This window comes from Ascaphus truei, chromosome 1, assembly GCF_040206685.1.
Source record: "Ascaphus truei isolate aAscTru1 chromosome 1, aAscTru1.hap1, whole genome shotgun sequence".
NCBI lineage: Eukaryota > Metazoa > Chordata > Amphibia > Anura > Ascaphidae > Ascaphus > Ascaphus truei.
Window position 1 is genome coordinate 479664583 of NC_134483.1, and position 24420 is coordinate 479689002.

Below are 24420 nucleotides of genomic sequence, written 5' to 3' on the forward strand. Positions count from 1 at the left end.
AGATCGACTCTTCTTGATCAATCAACTTTGAGATGCTTCGGGTTGTTCACTTTTAAATGTATATGTTAATTAAGTTTACTGTCTATAAACAACCATGTGATGTGAATGTACCCCTGTCAGAAAACAATAAAAATGTTTGAAATAAAAAAAAAAACATAATAAACAAATATAAACACTTTGCATTGGCTGTTTTATCTTTGCTGATAGTTTTTTGTTGATTTATCCGTGATGACTCAATGGGAGGGATTCACTAAACTCCCATAAAACGTATGTGAATAAAAGGCTCAAAGTTCAATCCAGCATTAAACTGCCATACAAGTGGGATAAGGGTTAGGCTTGTGAAACCAATCATGGGTTATAAATTATAGGGTACTGTAGCTCTCCTCAGTGGGCTACCAGGGCTTAAACCTTGTGAGGTACAGTAGCTCCATCTGAGGGCTACATAGTATTAACGTCTATGAGGATAATCATGGATTCAAAATAGCATCCTTAATCTTGCCCTTCTAGTAAGACAATATGTTAAGGGATGGAGGAGCTAGTTAGCCCTCGACCGAAGAAATAGTTCCACCTGAGCTGCAGTAGGAGTTCTGAGTTTTTCAAGAGCTCTTCCTGAGATATTCAGCTACTTTAGTTATGAGTTAATATTCAAGTTAGTAAATGCTGCAGCAATGACAAGATGGAGGCTAACCCAGTTAGGACTTGACTAGAGTAAGATGGGGAAGTAACGCATGCTACAAGGCTGTGTTTCAGTCCTAAGACTACGGCCCTAGTGCTCCCTGCCGCACGCATGCTCGCCAGCCTTGCGACAAGTGCACAGACTACAGCCACGATCTGCAGTCTGCAGGGGAGCTATAGGATGCGTGAGGTGGCTCAGCCATGATGGGTGCATGGCCATGGCGGGGTATATCTGCCCTTCCATTGGCTACCCGGCGAGCACATGACCACATCGCGGAACGGGAAGACAACATTCTTGTCTTCCGTGCCAGCGAATGAGTCACAGCGCTTTGCGCGCCACACACACGGCCACTGGTGCCTGCCTCATAGAGTGCTGTGCTGTGGTGTTTGGCACTCATGCCACAGCACGCGCCGCAGCGGCCACTGGGGACCTGGCCTAATGATTGCTCTTCTGGAGGAGTTTGGGATCAATCTGGGAATGCCATAGAGAATGTATCCCTGAATCCTAGTGTACAGTGCCAACATCCATAAAATTACTAGCCCCTATCCATCAGAGAAAAACAAGTGCTCCCTCTGGTTTGATGCCCAGGGAGTAACTGGATTAATGGAGGGAGTGAAAAAAATAATTTACATTTGCTGGTGTTGAAGAAATCACTGTTTGTGTTACCTAAAGACTGTTCAATAATTTTTTTTTTTTTTATAAAAAAACTCCTAGGTGCCCAATATCTTCTTTGGTCCTCTGTATGCTCACTAGTCCCTGCCCTGCAGAACCTGCAATAGAGTGATAACGTCACCCCTGGGATACACCTGCAGAACTGGTTGCAAATATCACCTACCTACACTGAGCGTAGCCCCTAGGCCAGAAGAAAGGTGTCTAAGCAAGACAATGGCAGGCAATGCTAGAAAGAAAAGTATTGAATTTGAACCAGGGACAGCATTTGTACGTGCTGTAAATTGTGGAGCTCTGGGTTCTGCCGTGTGTTAAACATTGCTAGGGAATATCACATTTATCTTTTTCACCCTTTTTACTCATTAATTTTCCACTGACTGTAAAACTACAGCGGAGCAAATTGTTATGGCTAAAACAATATCACAAAACCATAAGGAAAGCACATCGTTAATAAATTCCCTGCTACAAGATGGATCATTTTTACCACAATATTGAAATATATCAAGTAAAACGTGGAAAGGACACTATATTAAAACTTCCCAAGACAGTACAAAATCCTGCCTTCACTAAATATCAATTCTACCCATTGAACTGTATTAAATATGTGACTTTGGGCATTGGGTTTCATGTCATAGCCACTAGGTAGCAGAATGTAAATTCTATAAGGAAATAAAACTCACAGGACAAGCGCAAAACTGAAAATAAATGTTGCCTAAGGCAGCGGTGCGCAAACTGTGGGGCGCGACCCCCAGGGGGGGCGCGAGACTGCAGACGGGGGGCGCGGGGTTTACAGAGGCCCCGCGCGCTTCCCGAAGGCACTTAAATTAAGTGCCGGGGGGAGCTGCAGGGCCTCTGTAAACCTAACTTACCGTGGCTCCGGCGGCTTCCTCCCTGCGTCGCCATGGCAACGCGGCATTAAAATGACGCTGCGAGGTCATGTGACGTCCCGTTGCTATGGCAACGTGACGTCATTACGCCGGAGCGCGGGTAAGTTGGGGTTGGGGGGGGGCGCGGGAGTGAGGGGACAGCCGGCAGGGGGGCGCAGGGAAAAAAGTTTGCGCCCCCCTGGCCTAAGGAACGGTGGCATAATTAAGGTTGGCGGCTCAGCATCGAGGTGGTTAGGGAAAAGCTATTACAAGAAGTTGAGTTTGATAGAATGGCAGGCCCCTTTGAGGAGACCCCAGTGAATAAACTGAGGGTGTCCCAAATAAAGTTGTTCTAAAGATAAAAAAGCAAAGTTCTGCATCTTTCAACATTTATCATACCCTCTAGGTGGGCATGGTTAATGATATTGACAAAAAATTGGGCAAATTGTGTTATACTATCAATAGGGCAGTGCAACTTTTGGGAGAAGTGGGAAAATGGTCCTTGTTTCCCAAAACTGACATTGAGACAGACGTTTATTTGTTTGTTGGAAGTTCATCCTGAATGTCTTGTGGGGCTGTCAGTTTGGTGATAGCTTTTTTGTTGTTGTAGATATTTGTTTAATTTCTTCTTTTTATTCTGAGGTGTTGGTTCTTTTATGGATGGGTGGTTAGATTTTAATTAGGTTGTTATTCAGTTATTAACTAACTTGATGCTTTGTTGTGCATCGTGCTTGGGGGATCCATTTGTGTTTTTGTTTGCTGGAAAAAAGAAATTAGGAAGTTGCTAAATGTAGTATACCCATGTAACGGGAGAAAACAGAAGGGCCAAAGATATCAGACATTTTCGGGTATTGAAACTGATTACATGGAAATTATATATCATTTACCACCACAAAAAAATGTGCATTGAAGGGATTTATTTGGACGCCTAGGAAAGCAAAGAAAGTGACATTAAGGAAGCTTCAGTCCTTGTTAGGCAAATACAATTTTGCTTGATGTTTTTTACCCATGGGTGGGATTTTCAACATGTGATTAAAGATGACATCGATGGGGATAAAGCTGCAGTATCATTTTTATCAGATTGAACAAAGGTTTGCAGGAAGATTTGGATGTCTGGGAGTCTTTTATTTAACCTCATACAGATGTAGCATACATTATTTCGCCAATTATTGCACATTATAGGCTAAAGCAGTAAAATTCTGGGCATTACTGAAATCCCTGCTCTCTGATTGGTCAAAATTCTGGGCATTATTTATTCAGCAATACCAGGAATTTTTGACAACTTGCCAACTCACATCAAAGCAGAGATGCAGGGGCTTACGCTGAGAAAAAAAATGGCAAGTTTAAAACTTAACTGCAGCACCTCCGCTCCTCTCCTCACTAAGCACACTGAACACGGCAGCACAACCAGCCTCTCTCCCTCTCTGACAGCTGCTAGTGCTGTCAGAAGCTGCTGGTAACTTTGTTGCTTGCAACAAAGTAATATTTCTCAACACATCTATTGCCTGTTCTACTGTAAGGTCATTTGTATTTCTTTTTATTTAGTTGCAGTTAATATCACAGTCCCCCCACTTCTCTCCCCCTTCTCTCACACATCTCCCCTCCCCCACCTCTCCCCCTCCATTCCCCCAATTCTCCCCTTCACCCCTTTTTTTCCCTCACCTCTCTCTTTTCTCCCCTCACCTCTCTCTCTCCCCCACCTCTCTCCCCCCTCACCTTTCTCCCCCTTCACCTCTCTTCTCCCCTCACCTCCCTCTTCCCCCCTCACCTCCCTTTCCCCCCCTCACCTCTCTCTTCCCCCCCTCATATCTCTCTTCCCCCCCTCACCTCTCTCTTACCACTCACCTCTCTCCCCCCACCACTTCTCTCTTCCCCCCTCCATCACTTCTCTCTATCCCCCCTCCTTCACTTCTCTCTTTCCCTCCTCCTTCACCTTTCTCTCCCCCCCGCCTTCACCTCTCTCCCCCCTACACCTCTCTCCCCCCTAAACCTCTCTCCCCCACCCCTCAGCCCTCTCATCTTCTACTTTACTTCTTTTTCCTACACAGGTATATACACTGATAAAATCAATGACTACAAAAATGTATCTTTTTATGAAAAATTCAAAACAATAAGCCTATATTTAGCCTATAATAGTAATAATCCCCCCAGAACATGGCTTTACTGGCCAATAATGCCCTGGCTGGGTTAAAGTCCCTCGGTTTCGCCTCGGGCCTCCAACTCTTCTAGCCAGGGCATTATTGGCCAGTAATGCCCTGTTCTTCGTGGATTATTACTTAAATATTATGATATTTATCGTGCAATTGATTGCAGCTCCATTGAAACAATGGAGCTGCCAGTAATAATATTGTTAAATATTGTTCAATTTCTCAAACAAATTTGTGGTAATGGGTCACACCAGATAACATCTGTCACCACTGCAATGGCAGGTCATAATGGGAAATCCTGTATGTCTAACTTGGAGCTGGAACTTTACTCCGATGCAGCAGGTGCATTTCTGAGAAGGCAGTGGTGCATACTGTAGAAGGTTTGCTGGATTGGTGGGTCACGTCCCGTTTAGTTTAGAATGTGACATTCCTGTAATCATTTCCGATCCTTGTTGAGAAACAGGCAGGTTGTCATTTATTCGGACAATATGGGAGGCCATTAATAAGCCATTAATTATCTGATAATAGATTATACTATGTAGGATTACACACAGTGACATATTTTATTATAATCATCACCATCTCCTCTTGGTAGCTGTAGAAATTTGAATTGTCATGATGGGAGATTTATATATTCTTAATCATTGACATTATGGTTCTGATTTGCATGCTGAATATATAATTATGTTGGTTTTCTTTGCAAGTGTTGGCATCCATCTGATGTTGATGCTAGGACGAATAGTAGTCAGGATAACCAAGCCCCGGGACTAAGGAGCTCATGCAGTAAAGTCCGATAGAAAAAATCACCAGGGTTTTTAAATCACAATTTTGACAGCGTTGCTATCACGGTATACAGAAAGCCCCGAATACCGGTGATAGCAAAATGGCGAGTAGCCGGCACCGAGATTATCTGCCCTTCTTAAAAGGGCTCACCCGGCGAGTTCTTTTTGCCACAGAGAGAGAGAAACGCCTCTCTCTCTCTGCGCAAATCTCGCCCGAAACAAAAATATTTGAATTTTAATCTTATTACTAGAGTAGATGAGCAGGGGGTCTCCAGAGCAGAACCGCGTTGATTTCAGGTCCGGGGACCCCCTGCTTCCTGAGCTACAGGCCCCGTTATGGGGTGCCGGTATCTACTATGCATTGGAATGTCCCGGTCACGTGACGCAAGACATTTAAAGGCATAGGAGATACCGGCACCCCATAACTGGGCCTGTAACTCAGGAAGCAGGGGATCCCCAGAGCTGAAATTAATGCGCATCTGCTCCAGAGACCCCCTGCTCATCTACACTAGTAAGAATATATAAATTAAAATATGTAATAACCACCAATAGACAACCCACCCCCTGTGACCCCACATAAAACCATTATCTATTATTTTACACACAGGATTAATACCACAGGCCAGTGGGGGTCCTGGGTGGTCCACATGGTTGTCCTCAGGCCACATAGGGCACCCCATGGGTGTCTGTGAGAGCTCCGGTGATCCCGCTAGGCTCCGTGGACCTCCATGTGGTCCCCACGGGTGTCCGTGGGCCCAACGGGTTCCAAGGGTAGTCCCTGCGGGTGTCTGGTGGTCCCCGGGATATCCCCACAGGTATCTGCAGACACCCGTGGGGACCACCTGGAGGCACAAGGAGCCTAGCAAGGACCACCAGAGGGCCCCCAGACACCCGTGGGTACCTTTTGGGGTGTCCTGTGGGGCCTGCGGACACCTGTGGAGACAACATGGCGACCCCCGCCGGCCTGTGGTATTAATCCGGTGTAAAAAATAAATAATGGTTTTATGTGGGAGCACAGGGGGTGGGTTGTGTATTGTTGTTTATTAAATATTGTCATGGTTTTTTGTGGCCTAGGAGGTGGGTATTAGGGTTGTTGTGTGTATTTGTTTTTATTGTGGGTAGCGGATGTGGGTGAAGGGGGTATTTGCCCCAAGGATGGTGTTTAGGCCTACCGGGTGGGTAGTGGGAGGGGTTAACCCCTTCATTACCTTAGCTTTATTAACAGCTAAGGTAATGAAAGGGTTAAGTCCACCCGCATGCCCCCCGCAAGGCCTAAAATCCCACCAAGGGCCAAATACCACCTTCACTCACCCCCGATACCCACAATAAGCATGGCACTGGTGTTAACCCCTCCATTGCCTTAGCGGTAAGCCGCTAAGGTAATGAATTTGCCTGTAAATGTATTTTTCATGCATCAGATTCATGCCAGGGTCTCCAGTGGTGATATTAATGGGTATCAGTTACACCTACTTGCCAACTTTTTGTGGCGAGATGATTTGGAGAGGAAATCTCCATTCTAGAACGGCGATCAGCCTCGATAACCTGAACGGGGATTCCAGAATAGAGCGAGTTTGAGAAACGTGCGATAAGTGTCAATAAGTGGTTTATCATCGCACGTGTGGCTGTGCCCCTATGACCTAAGCATCCTGTAGTAAGGTTTGGGAAGAATGGTTCGATCTGATTGATATATTCATTACTGTAGAAAGCCGTTTTCTATGACTATATTAAATGGTTTAATGGAGGAAACCGTTCAGGTCTGCAGTTTACATTTTGAGCTTGCTTTATATAAACTTGATTGTTTTCCATTTTTTGGTGTGATGCATATTAGGGTACTGGTCATCTGGTACTAGTCAGCTGGTAAGCTTTACCCAGATGGCATTTAAAGGAATCATGTTATTCTGAGGACTGAGTACAGCTTTAAATATGGAAATCAAAACTGATCAGTGTGGAAAATGAATTTGAATGTCTTTGTTTAAGATTAGGGATTTGTAATTTTGTCTAGTTTCTCTAATGAAAAACTATTTTGGGGTACAGGTGCAGTGTTATCTAAATTGGATGGGGGTAGTAAATCAGTTATTTATATGTTACTGTGTTGTGTTAGAAGCTGTTAAGAGAATGCTGGGGCCTCTTCACTCAAATAATGGTTGCTTGCTTGATAATTGGGTTGGGGCTTATGTCAAGAGAAAACAGAATACACACTGCACTAGTCATGGCACAATGTCTCCTTTCAATCAATTTCTCCAATACTTACATTAGTGGTCCTTAGTTCGCCTCTTAATGCCCAGCTGTGCAGCTCCTTGTCATTGTTGATTCAAAAGAAATACTGCTCCAGACAATAGAGAGGCACAATTGACTATGTTCAATATCTGAATTTATTTGCACAAAAACCTCAGACACTTAAATGGCTTTTATTTATTAATTTAATTGTTAGTATGTAATGCAGTGGTTCTCAAATAGTATCTTTTCACAAGGAACTACTGTTCATATGATCTAATTCTCAAAGTCCAAATGATAGTTTATGCAATTATACATTTCTATGAAACTAATACCGCTGGGTATATGTCTGTAGTACTGATTTGAGGAACTACAAGGAGGCACCCTGATTGGGAAACATTGTTCTAAAAGAAATACGGAGGTATTGCTAACAACTGCTGAAAGCACAGAGGTTAAGACAATGCATTTGTAGATGAGAAAAGTCAGATAATTTCCCTTAAAAGGGAAAAAAATAGTGTTGTGTAACTGTATTTAAATCTGATTCTCTCCTTTATAAAATGCACAAGTCTTCTTAGGAGTGCACGTACAGTAGGTGTTAAGAATATTTGCATTATAATAGACATTATCTTACACTACATTAACTTAATAACTTCTGTGTTAGAACTTATAAGGTATGTTTTTTTTATGCCTGTTACAGAAGCAATACTGTCAAATACAGTTTTATTTTAATATGTCGAGAGTATATATTTTGTATTATTTTAAATATGAGATCATACTGGAAAACAGTGATACAAATAATACATTTATCTAATATCTAACTGGCTAGCAAATGGGATTTACACTCTGTTCAGAATTCAGGTGTGACAAAGTACAGTATGTGTACTTTATGTCTGCTAAGTGTTGTATGGATGAATAATATGGAACATTCGTTTTTGGTATTTCTAATAATGCTATTCACACTTTTGTTGCTGGAATGAACACCTTGTTCTCCCACTTAAATTTAAGCTGCTCAAGCAGATCACTTCGGCCACTTTTGCGCAAATGACGAGCTAAAAGACGTAACTTGTCTGCTGATGTCGGGAGGCTCTTTTTCCAAAAGCTCAGGAGTTCATAGATCTGATCAGTTAGGCTCTCTGGGCTTTTCAGTTTTACAAGTTGAATAGTGCTGCGGCGAATAGGAAGAGAAAGTACTAACAATGAAGCATCTTCTTCTGATAGCTCTTGAGCCAACCAGTGCAGCAAATTGGACCATAGGATATCTGTTATTCAAATGAAAATAATACAGTGCAGCAGTCAAACTCAAAAAAAAGGAAATCATTCAGTAAACATTTGTTTTGAGTTAACAAAATAATCACATTTTCTACTATTTTAGAGAAGATATAGTTTATATATGGGAGCAAAAGTTACATTATTATCCCTGCTTCCTGTTTGCCTTTTTGCAATTGAATTTACAAGATTCAATGTTTTAATTTATTCTCTTGAAAATAAAAAATGTACTCTAGCTCAAGCCGACGTTTCGGTCCCCTATATTATTTGATACCGCTCAATATCTTTTGGTGATTTTTATACAGAATAGGGTACTGTAAGAGACGTAAAAAGCTGAAATAAAAATGCTAAACATCTCATAATATACTTGTTGCCGTGTCCCCTCTTACTTCCGGTGCCAGAGAGGGGGACGGCTGCGGTGCATGAGAGCGGCGGATCACCCTGGCATACCCGGCAAGCGGGGGCCACCATCTTGTAGTTCGCACATGCGCAATTGCAGCCGTGCGCAAGCGCAGAGAGGCGAGAAGTTGTGGCGGCCATTTTAGGTTTGCACACACGCAGTAGAGTCTTTGCACATGCGCAGTCCCCAGAGTTGCGGTGGCCATCATAGGAGAGGCTCCGCAAGGGACTATATGTCCCAGGAGCCTGAGGGACATGCAGGTAGAATGTTGACACAGTTTGGCAATTACAGGCAGTTAGAGGCAATTGCTGGAGTTGCTGGAAGTTACTGGCAGTTGGAAGAAGGAGAGAACAATGGAGGTAGTGTCCAGGGAGCAATGCTCCCCTGGACTATGTCAAGACTTGTCCCTTAAGTCCCTGCTAGGTCCTAAGTCCCTTTCTAGATTGTGGCTGCTATAGGGTAGACCACAGACAGGGACGCCACCCTTTAGCCTTTTAGTCTCAGATGTAGAACCAGTGAAGAGATGCCACGTGGTAAGCTGCAGCCTGCGGTTTGGTATCAGACCACAGGCAACTATAGACTTTGGGGGGGGGAATGCCCTCCAGCTGGAGCTCCATCAAGAGGCGGACGCCTATGCGGACCAGAGAGAGGATTCAGCAGATGTTGTGGGATGAGACGGATCCATTTAGCTCATTCAGCGGTACCTGGGTACAGTAGTGCCCAGGGAGGTAAAGTGCACCAACGGTCCACAGGGGTAGTGCTACTACCTACACGTGGGTGGGACTGACTATCATTGGGGAGGACACAAGGGGTATTGGTGCCACGCACCCTAGGTGCTTTGGGGGACACTCACCCTGTGTTATTATTGTATTGTGTGTGTTATATTGTATGGTACTGTTATATCGTTATTCTATCGTTAGTAAACCAATTGTTATATACTGGTGTGTGTGTCATTTCACTGTAAGTGAAATGCGCTGGGCTGGGATCCCTCTTAGGTGGAGGCACTGCACTGAGGAGAACAAGAGCTCACCCCAGGCTCCCAGCAGCGGAGGCTCAGGCCTTCTGTGAGTCGTTGTTTAATACCATCTATTGCTCATGATAACAAGATTGACACTGAAGCCCCTATATAATGTGCTGTGAAGTTGTTATCTCTCTGTCAAGGAATCTTGAGTGCTCACTCAAGAGTACTTTTTGAGTACTGCACTGTACTACAAGTTTCCATGCCATAGCTTCACTGAATAGAGTCATAAGAGATACATTTTGACATTACCTTCATCAACATCAAAATTAGGTTAGAAATAGATTGCATTTGTTTTAAGGTATAATGCAGACCTATTATTTCCTCAAATATGGGTAAACCAAATGTATTATGCAATATCTACATATTAGTAATACAGCTAAACCCTGTTATAACGCGCCTCGTTATACCGCGATTCGGTTATAACGCGGTTTTCCCGTGGCTCCCGTTTTTTTTTTTTGCACACTGCACACACTGCACACACTCACTGCACACACACTGCTCATTGCTCACACTGCCACACTGCACACACACTGCACACTGCACACACACTGCACACTGCACACACACTGCTCATTGCTCACACTGCACACACTGACACACTGCACACACACTGCACACACACTGCACACTGCACACACACTGCTCATTGCTCACACTGCACACAATGACACACTGCACACACACTGCACACTGCACACACACTGCTCAATGCTCACACTGCACACACTGGCACACTGCACACACACTGCACACACACTGCACACACACTGCACACTGCACACACACTGCTCATTGCTCACACTGCACACACTGCACACACTCACTGCACACACACTGCTCATTGCTCACACTGCATACACACTGCACACTGCACACACACTGCTCACACTGACACACACTGCACACTGCACACACACTGCTCACACTGACACACACTGCTCATACTGACACACACTGCACACTGCACACACACTGCTCACACTGACACACACGTGTGAAAACAATATTTTAATTCTGGGATTTTTTTTGGAGATCAATTAAAGGTCAAAGTCTCTCTTTGGACACAGCCACAACTCCCTTCTACGCCCCATCCCCCCCACTTCACATCGCTACCATTGACTATTTCCTGCTATCAAATGTGAAACAAAAGAATATATATGGGCAGAGTGTTTGGTATAGAAGTAAACTTGATTTTAATGGGCGGAAATGGACAAGTATGGGATGCCAGATGTATTTTTTTTATATGAGATAGTTGCAAAGGAAGAATTGCATACGACGATGCAAAGTAGCCCTGATTTGCTTATCCCCTCCCTTTGACTGAGAGAGACAAGGTATCACACCAATCCATGGCCCTTTCCCTCCTCTGTGGTTTATTGTTGCTCCATACGGTGTCAGAAAGACCCAGCTTGTGTTTCCCAAGCTCCCAATCTCTGAGGCAATAACTCCTCTGTATTTACATGTACTTATCACTGTATCATGCATCATCTGAACCTGATGGCACAAACACCAGCCACTTTCTGCGCAGACAAAGAAGCGGACAGGGCTTCCAGGAAGTTGACACACACACACACACACACACACACACACACACACACACACACACACACACACACACACACACACACACACACACACACACACACACACACACACACACACACACACTAAATCCCCGGTACTAAGCCTCTCCGGAAGAAAAAAAACACTCCGGAAGAAAAAAAAAAACACATGGCTGCCGGGGGCTGAGAGAGAGGAGCCTATGAGAGGGAGGGGAGAGGGAGGGGGCTGTGAGAGGGAGGGGGCTGGGAGGGAGGAGGGATGAATCGTGCCGTTTTTTTTAAACATTTTATTTATTTATTTAACTGGCGCCCGTCATTGCGGGCCCCACAGAGAGGCCAGACGGGCCCGCATGTTGTGCAGGCCTCTTCCTTCCTTCCCTCCTCACTCCCTCCCTCCCGATCAGGTGCGCGGCGGCCATTTTTAAAAAAAATTAGCGCGACCCCGTTACTAACGCGTGGTCTCGGGGTGGACCCCGAGGACCGCGTTATAACGGGGTTTAGCTGTATTTTGTAGTGTAATCAAATATAACTTGCATATTGTTGAGTGTTTGCCTAACTGGCGAAATAAATTAAATGAAGTACTATATGCAATTTACTTTATGTACCTGAATATAACAAGGCCCTTGAAGAAGAGAGTCATTATAAAAATTGTTTTATTATCACAATAAGGGGCCTATGCAGTAAGCGTTCATAAGCCACTTTTCAACCACTTATCGCTCAAAATGCCTACTGCTATTCAGTAAGCGGTGATAAGTGGGTGATAAAAGACTGAATAGCTCAAAAAAAAATTGGTCATAAAAAAAATCACGAGGCAGCGGTGATAAGCCACTTATCAAAGCTTTTCGGCATGTTCATAAACTCACGCAATTCTAGTAGCAGTGATTAGGCTATGAACGCCTATCACCGCTCTAGAATGGTGATTTTATCACAAAATCCTCACGCCAGAAAAAGTTGACGTGAAGGTGTTGGAAACCTGCAGAGATGCGGCAATATGGGACTTAGAAAAAAAAAAAAAATTCCTGCATAGGATTGATGCCGGAAATCTCTGGAGCTGATATACATTAATATTAGCACCAGAGACCCCTGGCATGAACCCTATGCAATAAAAATGCATTTACAGTAAACTTCATTACCATAGCGGATAGCCTCAGGAACACTCTACTTCCCGAGATACAGGCCCCGTTATGGGGTGCCAGAATCTCCTATGCATTTAAATTTCCACGTCACATGACCATGGGAATAAAATGCATAGGAGATACCGGCACCTCATAACGGGGCCTGTATCTCAGGAAGTAGGGGGTCCCGAGGCTGAAACCAATGCAGTTCAGCTCAGGAGACCCCCAGCTCATCTAAACTATTATCAAAATTAAAATTTATACACATGCATTTCGGGCGAGATTTGCACAGGGAGAGACGGCTCTCTCAGAGCAGCTCTCTCTGCAGCAGATACAAATCACCGGGTAAGGCCTTTCCAGAGGGTCGTTCATCAGATCACCAGTTAATCGCCAGTTTTGTGAATTTTGCTATGACAGGTAATGAAGGTTTTCTGAATACCGTGATACGAACGCTCAAAAAAACGGTGATTTAAATGGCCTGGTGATTTTTTTTTATGAACCTTTAGTGCATGAGGCCCTAAGTGTTCATATGGTTACACACAAATTCTCTGTACCTGTGGGATTACTTGAAATAGTTTTTGTACTTGAGGGACGACTGATATTTTTTTCCATCTGGGAAAAGAACAAAAAGAGAACAAAATGTATAAACAATAATTTGCTGGTAATTTACAATAACATTTAGATTTTCAGGAGGGGGGGGGGGGACCTGGAAACAGTAATAACAAAATAACAATAGTAGAGGTGGAATAAAAGTGAGGTAAATGTGGGGTATGTGGAATATTGCACATACAATACCAGTTTTGAGGCCGTGAAAGGGCTAAAGATAATAAAAAAACAAATGTGATGAATATACACATTATTTATACCTTTCTTCCTTATAATAACTATATGCATGTGATTTGTTGAATACATTTCTCATGACAGTACATTTTTATTTCAATATGTATCAGTTTCCATTATCTGATCCCAAAAAAACCCAGAATGAATTCAAACCTTGTTTAAAAATTTGCAATTTTATGTACAGTATGTGAAAGCTATATGTTGTTTAACTGAACCTTCTAAACAACCTTTATGCATAGCCCCCTTTGTTGAGAATTGGCCCAGGAGAGTTTATCTGTCTTCTATAGCAGGGGTGCTCAACACCAGTACTCAACCAACACCCCCCACCCCACGCCACCAGGGTTTCAGGATGTCCCAGATTCAGCACAGGTGTCTCAATCAGTTCCTGCTTCAGCACCTGTGAGGCTCAAAGACTGAGCCTCTGATTGAGCCATCTATGCTGAAGCTGGGATATCCTGAAAACCTGACATGTTGTGTGGGGGCTTGAGGACTGGAGTTGAGCACCCCTGTTCTATAGCTTCAAGTGAAAAAATAAATGGGGACAATGTACAGTATAAAGCGTTTAAGTGAATCATTGTTGTTAAACAGACATACTGTACGGAAGAATAAGTTAGTGCGGTGTATGCATCAACTTCTTTCTCGAAGATAATTATAGGGGTTGGAGTTAGATTTGCAGTTTGGATGTGGAGCATACAGTGTATGTAAATGATATATAATATTAAACTTCATAGATGCGACTACTTGGATGCGCCATAAATGTTTTAAAATTGTCTGTCAGGTTTTTCTTGGTGTAAAAGACAAAACAATGTTTAATGCATTCATGTTAAAGCATGACAAACACCTTTCACAGATTAACATAAAGTGCGGCAAATGTAAGAACATGCATAAAGACATACAGTATCAACATATGCCACCAATGATGTTAGATGAGAAATGTATTTTGTGACGCAATTCACTCTTTCACTTTGTTTTCAATCAACAATTCTTTATACATGGCCCCAATGATTATTAGTTTAAAAGGAAGAATCAAAAATATAAAGCCTATCAATTCTTTCACACCACCTGCTGTCAAAAATGTATTGGAAAAACGTGCAGTTTCTTCATCTTACCTTTGGTAGAGTTAGAGCTAATTTGCAAACTGGAGCCCGTTCTTCCACATTGATATAAGTGTTCAGATCACTCTGATAATTTGCAGCAATGTCTTCTCTGGATAGTTTGTAGATTGCTACAGTACCTTTATAGTGTGGTGAACAGTAGTTGCCAAATTCATCAACAACCCTGAGATTAAGTGATAATCTTTGTTTTCTTTGAGAATGAAATATAAGTTTAAAGGTTTTCCCAAAATCTTGGCCATCTAAAATTCAAAATGAAACAATAGTTTATATTAGAAATCATATTTCAAAAATATGCTAAAGTGATATATTTGGAAAATGAAATGCTACAGTAGTTCAACAGTGCCATCAAAGTTTGCAAAACCTAAATATACAAATAGTGTACAGTATATACTGTAGTGCAATGATTTGGATAATGTATTTTATACTATTATACATGTAACGGTATTTCAGGCCCGGCCTGACCCACCCAATCTCACATTGGCCCCTGTGGTCTAACCGGCCCCCATTACAGTGTGGTAGTGTCTGGTGGTGCACCTGTTGGCAACAGGACTCCTGAGTCTCCCGCATGATGGTGTGTGGGGAGGACCCGTCCAGACAGGCAGCTGAGGTAGTGTGCTGAGTCTCACCTAGTTCCAGTGCAGCGCCTCCACCTCATCAGGGTCCCTGCGTCCGCATGGGGATGATCCTGTTGAGGAACTCCTCCGTGGTGCTCCTCTCTGTACATTCACTCCACACATGTACACGAGAGGGTTTGTGATTGAGAACATCTTTATTGTCTGAGTGGGCTAGCTGCCCCTCGCAGTAGATATCTAGCCACTCATGTCCAGTCAGTGCCTCCCTTTAAAAGGTGTATCTCTCCTTAGATAGGGATTCCCTATCCCCGCAGGGATCACTGCCCTGTGCCAGGTCCCTGGACACAGTCTCCTCTTCAGTTACTATAACATAACTAGAACTCTCAGTAACTCAGGCTAGTACTAGAACTTGAACTCCTGCCAGAACTCCTCCTCCTCTTAGCAGAACTGGACGCAGATCTAACTTTAGACTCAGTGCTGTGCCTTATGTACACTCTGGAAGCTGACACACCTCTGACATCACTAACCATGGAGTCAGAGCATGGGACCACTCCCATCCATACACAGGGCACCCCACCAGGGTGTGAGGGCAAACCTCCATAATTACTGCTGGCATGCCCACAACTTACCAGGCCTTACTGTCAGCAGGAGAGATGACTGTAGCCATTTTACATGACCGCTACATTCTCCCCCTGGTGAATCCCATCGTCCTCGCTGGGACCTAAATTTGTATACCCTTTTCCAGGAAGCACTGAAATACAACACATAATTAGGTTAACTTCACATACAAATTTCCATAATATCATAACAAAATGTCTACAGTACATTCCGCCAAGCCCGCCCCGACCAGCAGCCACGAACCCGCGTAATGCGTTAGTACCCCCTAAAAATAGTGACTCGGGTCAGGTTTCTTAACCTCCCTACCGCCCATTTCTAGGACCGTGACGTGATAGTGCCTAGGCAATCCCCTCTCGGGCCTATATGTCACCCTATGTTTGTAAATGTTCCTTCCTATGCCCCATATGCGTACTAAGTGCTCTATACGCTCCTCGGCCTTCTTCCCTACCACTGCACTTCCTCTTCCGACTAAATGCATTTCAATGGCCTCCCTAAGCCACCTCTCTCTGTTTTCCTCTATTTCATCCATAAGAGGCTCAGGGACATACGGGTACTCCAACCCGTGGGATGATTTATACCGAGCCATTATGGTCCGCTCGGCCCTACTTATCCTAGTCAGGTCAGCCTTACCTGCCCTCCCAGGTAACACCCATGATAGGGGCTCATCAGGGTCCACGGGGTCTGATAGGATACTAGGACCCATGGGTTCTATCTCCCTATGCTCAATCTGCAGCCACCGCTCTTGCAACTCTCTGTCCCTTTGCTCAGGTGTAAACTCTCCCACAGCCCATCAGTAATCCACTACATCTTCTCGCCGGATGAGGAACCGAGTGCGGTCCATCCATGCAGAGTACCCTTCGAATAGTGGGGCCCACCAACGGTTCTCTCTAAATTTATGTGACCCCCCTGTCTCCCTATCATCTTCCAGGGAAAATACCCCCAACGACCTTTCAGATCTCGGTACAGACCACCTATAAGATCCCGGGGCCTTTTTCACCATGGCAGGAACTGCAGGGGGCAACCACCGGCCTACCGCGGCCACTCTCAACTCTCCCCCTCCCCGAGAATCGCCCTCCGTAGCGCCACTGCGCTGTCTTTCCCCAGTCCGTCTCTCCTCCCCCCCCCAAAGGTATGTCCATAAGTTCCAGGCAAGGCGGGGATCACGTGGAACAGGTGACAGGGGCAGGGGCTTTATCTAGGCCAGGGGATGGGGCATAGGGGCGAGTGATAGGACCCCACGGGGTTACGACCCGTTCCTGGCTGTCCGTAGACTGGTCCAATGAGGACATCTCACCCTCCTCAGTCCTCGGATCGCCCATCCAACTTCTGGGCCTTGGAGGTGATCGGGGACCTTCCTGCGATCACCGAAGCGTCGCTGCTTTTTTCCCCAGCGGTTCCGCTGTCGCCACCGGAAGTGATGTCCTCCCCGGAACCGGAAACGCCGCCATCTCGGGTCGGATCCCCATTCGGGATCTCTTCTTCGATGACGACATCCGGAAGCTCCGCCGTCGTCTTCACCGGAAGTGATGCCGTCTCTCCACGTGCGCCTCGGGCCTAGCACGGCCCTTCTGCTCCCATACCGTCTGCTGGGGCAAGGTAAGTGAAGGGACTCCTCTTACCCGTCCGCAGGGGTGCCGGCGTCTCTTGTCCATCGCCGCCACGTTCTGAGGCGGAGGGACTACGTCTCTCGGCTCACCGATCTGCGGTGGACGTTCTGTCTTTCTGACAGCTACCACTCACCCCACGGGGTGTCGTCCGTCCTGGGTCCCTCTTGGATCCCGATTTCGCCACCGCTAGTTCACGGAGGTCCTCATCTGAGTAATCTCCCTTCCTGGATCTCGGGGTCACCGAGCGTGGCGAAAGTCTTTTCTCTGCGTGGTCGGGGAGCGACCCGACCGCCTCGGTCGATACTGACCCAGCCGACTTGGTCGACTCCAGTCCCCTTTCGCCGGGACTCGCACGGTTGAGCCATAGTGCGCCAGGGGACTCGGCGGAGCGCTTAGCCATGTCCCCCGGGGGGTCAGCAGGTTGAATGGGTATAAATGTGGGCATGGGCCACAGATATAATGTCCCGCAATGTGGGCAACGTGCCGCCGTGTTGACAGTGCCTCCGGGCAGCCCGCATTGTAGGCAGAGCCCGACCACCGTCTCGGTGTTAGCCACCCTTACTACTAGTAGCCCGCCGGGTACTGAGTAGGGCTGGGTGGAGACCATAGTTCCCACAGCGGAGGGGCAGGCCATTCTCTTTGTGGGGACCACTTTCAGTGTGGGTCTCTCCAGATCAGTGGTTCCTCGTGACTGACCGGTAGAAACTTCTGGGCCAGCCACTTCCTGCTTCGGCTCCTCCTTCCGCTGACATTGCTGGAACCCACCCCCAGGGGTTGCAATTATGGGCGGGTCCCACAGGGGAATATCATGCCCCTTAATTAAGGCCGCGCCTTTCTCAGTCCTGGTGGGCGCGGTCTGCGTTTTCGCGCCAATTTCCTCATCAGTGTGGGATTCTTGGGCGGCGGCTAGTTCCCGCCTTCTCCTAGCTGCTGCTTTTCGTGCAAAATATCCCTCCTTTTTGCACGTTACCTCCGCGGCCGGAACTACTTCTTGTAGTGGCGCCGTCTGGATATCAGTCCCTGGGCCCAGTGGGTGCATTCCCACAGGCCATAATTGAAAGTCACTCCCCCTGGTGGAAATCAGGGGAGGGTCCCATAGACTAAGCGGTTGACTCAGCACAGGGGCCGAGTGAGTCACTGTCCATGCAGGCGCAGCCATAGCTTTCGCGCCATGCCCCCCATCAGGGTGGGGCTCTGCTGTTCGCGCCATTCCCAGCCAGCTCTTTGCAAGTCCTGTATCAGCCATTTTCTCTGCGACTGGCCCATGCAGTTTCCCTAGCAAGTGGGCACCGCCATTTTGGTTGGCTTTTAAGCCCAAAAAGTCAGTTTGTTTGCTCTCCTCGCGGGGTTCTCCCCCAATTATCACAATTTCCTCACACTCTTCAAGGGTGGCCCCTCGATGTCCCAGACAGGATAAAAACGGGGCAGCCACGGCCTTCGCTCCACTCCAGAGCAGATTGGTTAGAGACAACTCGGCGACAGTTTGCTCTTCAGTGGGGCGCACGCCACAGGTGCCTTCCCCATCAGCCTCTGGTCGCCATTTTGTGTTCTCCGCACCACGCGGATCCTCCATTCTCTCGTAACAGTTATCATACGTGGGGCTCCGCTCTGCGGGGCAGCCTCCACATCAGTACAATAAAGATTGCTCAGATGCACCACCACATGTGTACCTGATCTAGGCTGGACTCATGTTGCACTACCTCAGGCTAGGCTCACTCTCTCAGTGTCTGCTGTGACTCCTTCCTCCCAGTCTGTGCTCCTCATGGTAAGTGTCTGGAATGGGCTAGAGTACTCTGGCTCTGCCATGCAGTACTTGGGGCATCTACCTCTCCTGGTCAGCCTAGCGCAGACCCTCTCCAGGATTCCTGACCATGTTAACAGGCTATCCCTTCTGGCGTCCTACCAACTAGCACTGCCTCAAAGTGACTCAGTCAGCTATAGCCCGGCTCCAGACCCCTCACTCCTTTCAGGCCCCTAGGTCGTCCCTGCGAACTGACAATATCCCGTCAGCCCCCTGACCACCCCTAGGTCCGTCCCTACGCAGCACAGAGTGGCAGCAGACTCTCTCCCTGTTTCCCAGTGTGCCTAGCTAGAGCCTGTCCTGATGACAGATCTGCTCTCAGCAGCGCCTCCAAATGTAACGGTATTTCTGGCCCGGCCTGACCCACCCAATCTCACATTGGCCCCTGTGGTCTAACCGGCCCCCATTACAGTGTGGTAGTGTCTGGTGGTGCACCTGTTGGCAACAGGACTCCTGAGTCTCCTGCATGATGGTGTGTGGGGAGGACCCGTCCAGACAGGCAGCTGACGTAGTGTGCTGAGTCTCACCTAGTTCCAGTGCAGCGCCTCCACCTCATCAGGGTCCCTGCGTCTGCATGGGGATGATCCTGTTGAGGAACTCCTCCGTGGTGCTCCTCTCTGTACAATCACTCCACACATGTACACGAGAGGGTTTGTGATTGAGAACATCTTTATTGTCTGAGTGGGCTAGCTGCCCCTCGCAGTAGATATCTAGCCACTCATGTCCAGTCAGTGCCTCCCTTTAAAAGGTGTATCTCTCCTTAGATAGGGATTCCCTATCCCCGCAGGGATCACTGCCCTGTGCCAGGTCCCTGGACACAGTCTCCTCTTCAGTTACTATAACATAACTAGAACTCTCAGTAACTCAGGCTAGTACTAGAACTTGAACTCCTGCCAGAACTCCTCCTCCTCTTAGCAGAACTGGACGCAGATCTAACTTTAGACTCAGTGCTGTGCCTTATGTACACTCTGGAAGCTGACACACCTCTGACATCACTAACCATGGAGTCAGAGCATGGGACCACTCCCATCCATACACAGGGCACCCCACCAGGGTATGAGGGCAAACCTCCATAATTACTGCTGGCATGCCCACAACTTACCAGGCCTTACTGTCAGCAGGAGAGATGACTGTAGCCATTTTACATGACCGCTACATACAGTAGTACACAAGGCACCCTATATAATATATGGAACAGAAAATGGTAGTATGAGAAAAACTCAGACTGTAGGAATAAAAATAATAATACAAAAAAATATATAACAATATTAATAAAGCAAACAAATACAATAAAATAAAAAAAAGAGAAAAGGGCCAAACACCTGAGAAATCCTCTACGTTTCAGGATACACCCCTTTGTCAAGAGGAAATCCTCAAGCTTTTTTTATTTTGCTTTGAATTATTTTTGGATTTATATAAATCTTTTGATAAAATATGCTTTATGGGAGTGCCAACTCTTATTCCTATAGTCTAAGAGTTTTTCCTATACCACTTGTTTCTGTTGCATATCTTGACTCTAGTGTGGGAGGAATTTTTGGGTTATTACACCCTCCATTTCTAAATGCCTATTTGTATTAGTTTATATCAATTAAGAGTGCAATGCTGCCTCTTTTTTCCCTACATATCTAAACATATTTCAGGTATATCGTATAAACATTTTTTCATTTTTTTTTTAACGCATTAGAATTCTAAACTTTTTCTAGTTCCAAAATGTATTTTTTATTGAGTGGTGCCCAGAACTGTACACCATATTCAAGGTATGGTTTTACAAAAACTTTATACATTGGCATAATTATAATCACTTTCCCTTCCATCCATTCCACGTTTAATGCAAGATAAGATCTTGTCTCCCTTTGCAGCTACTGCATGACATTGGGCACTATTGTTAAGCCTGCTGTCCACAACCACACCTAAATGCTTAGCCATCAAGGATTGACTTAATTTTGCCCGATTAAATTTGTAAGTAGCCTGTTTATTTTTGTTTCCCAAATACAAAGCCTTACTGTACATTTATTTGTATTAAACCTCATCTGCAATTTATCTGCCCAAGTTTCCAGTCTATTCAAGTCCTTCTGGAGAGAAATTACATCCTGCTCTAATTTTACTACCTTACATAATTTAGTATGATCAGAAAAGATGGAGACAACTTCAAGGTCATTAATAAAGAAGTTAATGCAGGGGTCATAGTACAGATAATTGAGGTACTCCACTTACAACTTTAGCCAAACCTGAAAAGGTTCCTGTAAGAGATGTGTGCAGAGGTATGCAATGGAGACTGTTTTTAAGGTGAAATTAAAATAAGGCTTTATGCCTGTTCCTTTAAACAATACTGGAAACAAAAATTTACATAAAACAATAAACTCCTATCCCTGTGTAAGGTCTAACCTACTTCCCCAGTCCATCTCTGCAAGGCTGGGAGGGGGGGAGCCCCTTACCAACTTATCAACCCAAAGTTTCAGCGGTACCTTAACGCAGGTGGCCTTTCAGGTCAGTGGTATTGTATTGTATTGTATGTCTTTATTTATATAGCGCCATTAATGTACATAGCGCTTCACAGCAGTAATACATGTGGTAATCAAATAAATAACAGATACTATAAATAACAGATCATGGGTATAAGTGCTTTAGACATTAAGGAAGAGGAGTCCCTGCTCCGAGGAGCTTACAGTCTAATTGGTAGGTAGGGAGAACGTACAGAGACAGTAGGAGGGAGTTCTGATAAGTACGTCTGCAGGGGGCCAAGCTTTATGTATCATGTTCAGAACAGCCACAGTGCTATTCATATGCTTCTTTAAGCAAGTGTGTCTTAAGGTGGGTCTTAAAGGTGGATAGAGAGGGTGCTAGTCGGGTACTGAGGGGAAGGGCATTCCAGAGGTGAGGGGCAGTCAATGAAAAAGGTTTAAGGCGGGAGAGGGCTTTAGATACAAAGGGGGTAGAATAAAAAGACATCCTTGAGAAGAACGCAAGAGTCTGGATGGTGCATAACGAGAAATTAGGGCTGAGATGTAAGGAGGGGCAGAAGAGTGTAAAGCTTTAAAAGTGAGGAGAAGAATGGAGTGTGAGATGAGGGATTTGATCGGAAGCCAGGAGAGGGATTTCATGAGGGGAGATGCTGAGACAGATCTATGAAAGAGTAGAGTGATTCTGGCAGCAGCGTTAAGGATAGATTGTAGGGGAGACAGGTGAGAGGCAGGAAGGCCTGACAGCAGGAGGTTACAGTAATCAAGACGGGAGAGAATGAGGGCCTGAGTCAGAGTTTTAGCAGTCGAGCAACAGAGGAAAGGGCGGGTCTTTGTTATATTGAGGAGGAAAAAGCGACAGGTTTTAGAAATGTTTTGAATGTGAGGGGCAAATGTGAGAGAGGAGTCGAGTGTGACCCCAAGGCAGCGTGCTTGGGCTACTGGGTGAATGATCGTAGTTCCAACAGTAATGTGGAAGGAGGTAGTAGGGCCAGGTTTGGGATGAAGTATGAGGAGCTCTGTTTTAGCCATGTTGAGTTTAAGGCGGCGGAGGGCCATCCAGGATGATATAGCAGAGAGACATTCAGAAACTTTGGTTTGTACAGCAGGTGTAAGGTCGGGTGTTGAAAAGTATATTTGTGTGTCGTCAGCATAGAGGTGATAATTAAACCCAAAAGATGTTATTAGGTCACCTAGAGAGAGTGTATACAGAGAAAAGAGAAGAGGTCCCAGGACAGAGCCCTGGGGTACCCCCACAGAGAGATCAATAGAGGAGGAGGTGTTAGCAGAAGAGACACTGAAAGTACGATGGGAGAGGTAGGATGAGATCCAAGATAGAGCTTTGTTCCGAATGCCAAGAGTATGGAGAATGTGAAGGAGAAGAGAGTGGTCCATGGTGTCAAATGCTGCAGAGAGGTCGAGTAATACGAGCAGAGTGTAATGACCTCTGTCTTTGGCAGCATGGAGGTCGTCAGTTATTTTAGTGAGGGCTGTTTCCGTGGAGTGAGCAGTGCGGAAGCCAGATTGTAGAGGGTCTAGGAGAGAATAGGTGTTGAAAAAATGGAGCAAGCGAGCGAATACAAGACGTTCAAGGATTTTAGAGGCAAAAAGCAGGAGGGAGACAGGCCGATAGTTAGAAAGACAGGTAGGGTCAAGCTTGCTGTTTTTGAGTAATGGTATGACTGTTGCATGTTTGAAGGAGGATGGAAAGGTTCCAGAGCTGATGGAGGAGTTAAAAATGTGCGTGAGCGTAGGGATTATAGTAGGAGCAAGAGGTTTTAGGAGATGGGAGGGAATGGGGTCAAGAGGGCAAGTGGTAGAGGGAGAAGAGGCGATCAACAGCGACACATCCTCCTCTGAGACAGTGGAAAAAGAGTCAAGGAAGGCAGGAGGAGAGTTAGGAAGAGGTGTAGGATGGTAGGAAGAAACAGAGGGGATGTTCTGGCGTATGGATTCCACCTTTTCCTTAAAATAGTCAGCAAAGTCCTGAGCGGAGATGGAGGAAGGAGAGGCAGCTGAGGGTGGTTTGAGTAGAGTATCAAAGACAGAGAACAGTCGGACTGGGTTAGACTTGTGCATGTTGATTAGTGAAGAAAAGTAGGCTTGTTTAGCTTGCGAGAGGGCAGAGTTGAAACAGGATAGCATAAATTTGTAGTGAAGGAAGTCTGCGAGAGTATGAGATTTCTTCCAGAGGCGTTCAGAGGAACGAGTGGAGGAACGCAGCATGCGCATGTGGGAATTTAACCAGGGTCTAGGGTTAAAAGGGCGAATGCGGCAGAGAGAAAGCGGGGCATGTAGATCAAGAGAGGAGGACAAGACAGAGTTGTAGTTCCTGACCAGGTTGTTAGGGTCTGTAGCAGAGCTTAGAGAGGAGAGGGAGGAGTATAACGTGGACTCAAAGTCAGGTAAGTGAATAGAGCGCAGGTTTCTGCAGAACCGGGGGGTAGATGGAGGTGGAGAAGGGGAGAAACGAGATAGAGGGAATGAGATGAGGTGATGGTCAGAGAGAGGAAAAGGGGAAATGGAGAAATCAGAGAGAGAGAAGTTTTTAGTGAAAAACAGGTCTAAGTAGTGGCCATCCTTGTGGGTGCTGGCTGCAGTCCACTGTTGAAGGCCAAAAGAAGAGGTTAGAGAAAGAAAGCGGGAAGCCCAAGAGAGAGAGGGGTCTCAATGTGGCAATTGAAGTCCCCAAG

General features: G+C 45.8%; 1 protein-coding gene across 3 annotated transcripts in view; it reads right to left on the minus strand.

Annotated features, from left to right (window-relative positions):
• Positions 1-7528: 7528 nt before the first annotated feature.
• DTHD1 (death domain containing 1) overlaps positions 7529-24420 on the minus strand; it is a 98003-nt gene continuing 81111 nt past the window's right edge. For all 3 annotated transcript variants that reach the window (XM_075568041.1, XM_075568050.1, XM_075568032.1), the window contains 3 exons: positions 14665-14909; positions 13270-13327; positions 7529-8613 (listed from right to left, as the gene is read on the minus strand). In XM_075568041.1, coding sequence (XP_075424156.1) covers positions 8309-8613; positions 13270-13327; positions 14665-14909 — 608 coding nt within the window. In that variant the 3' untranslated portion in view covers positions 7529-8308. The remainder of the gene's footprint in view (positions 8614-13269; positions 13328-14664; positions 14910-24420) is intronic.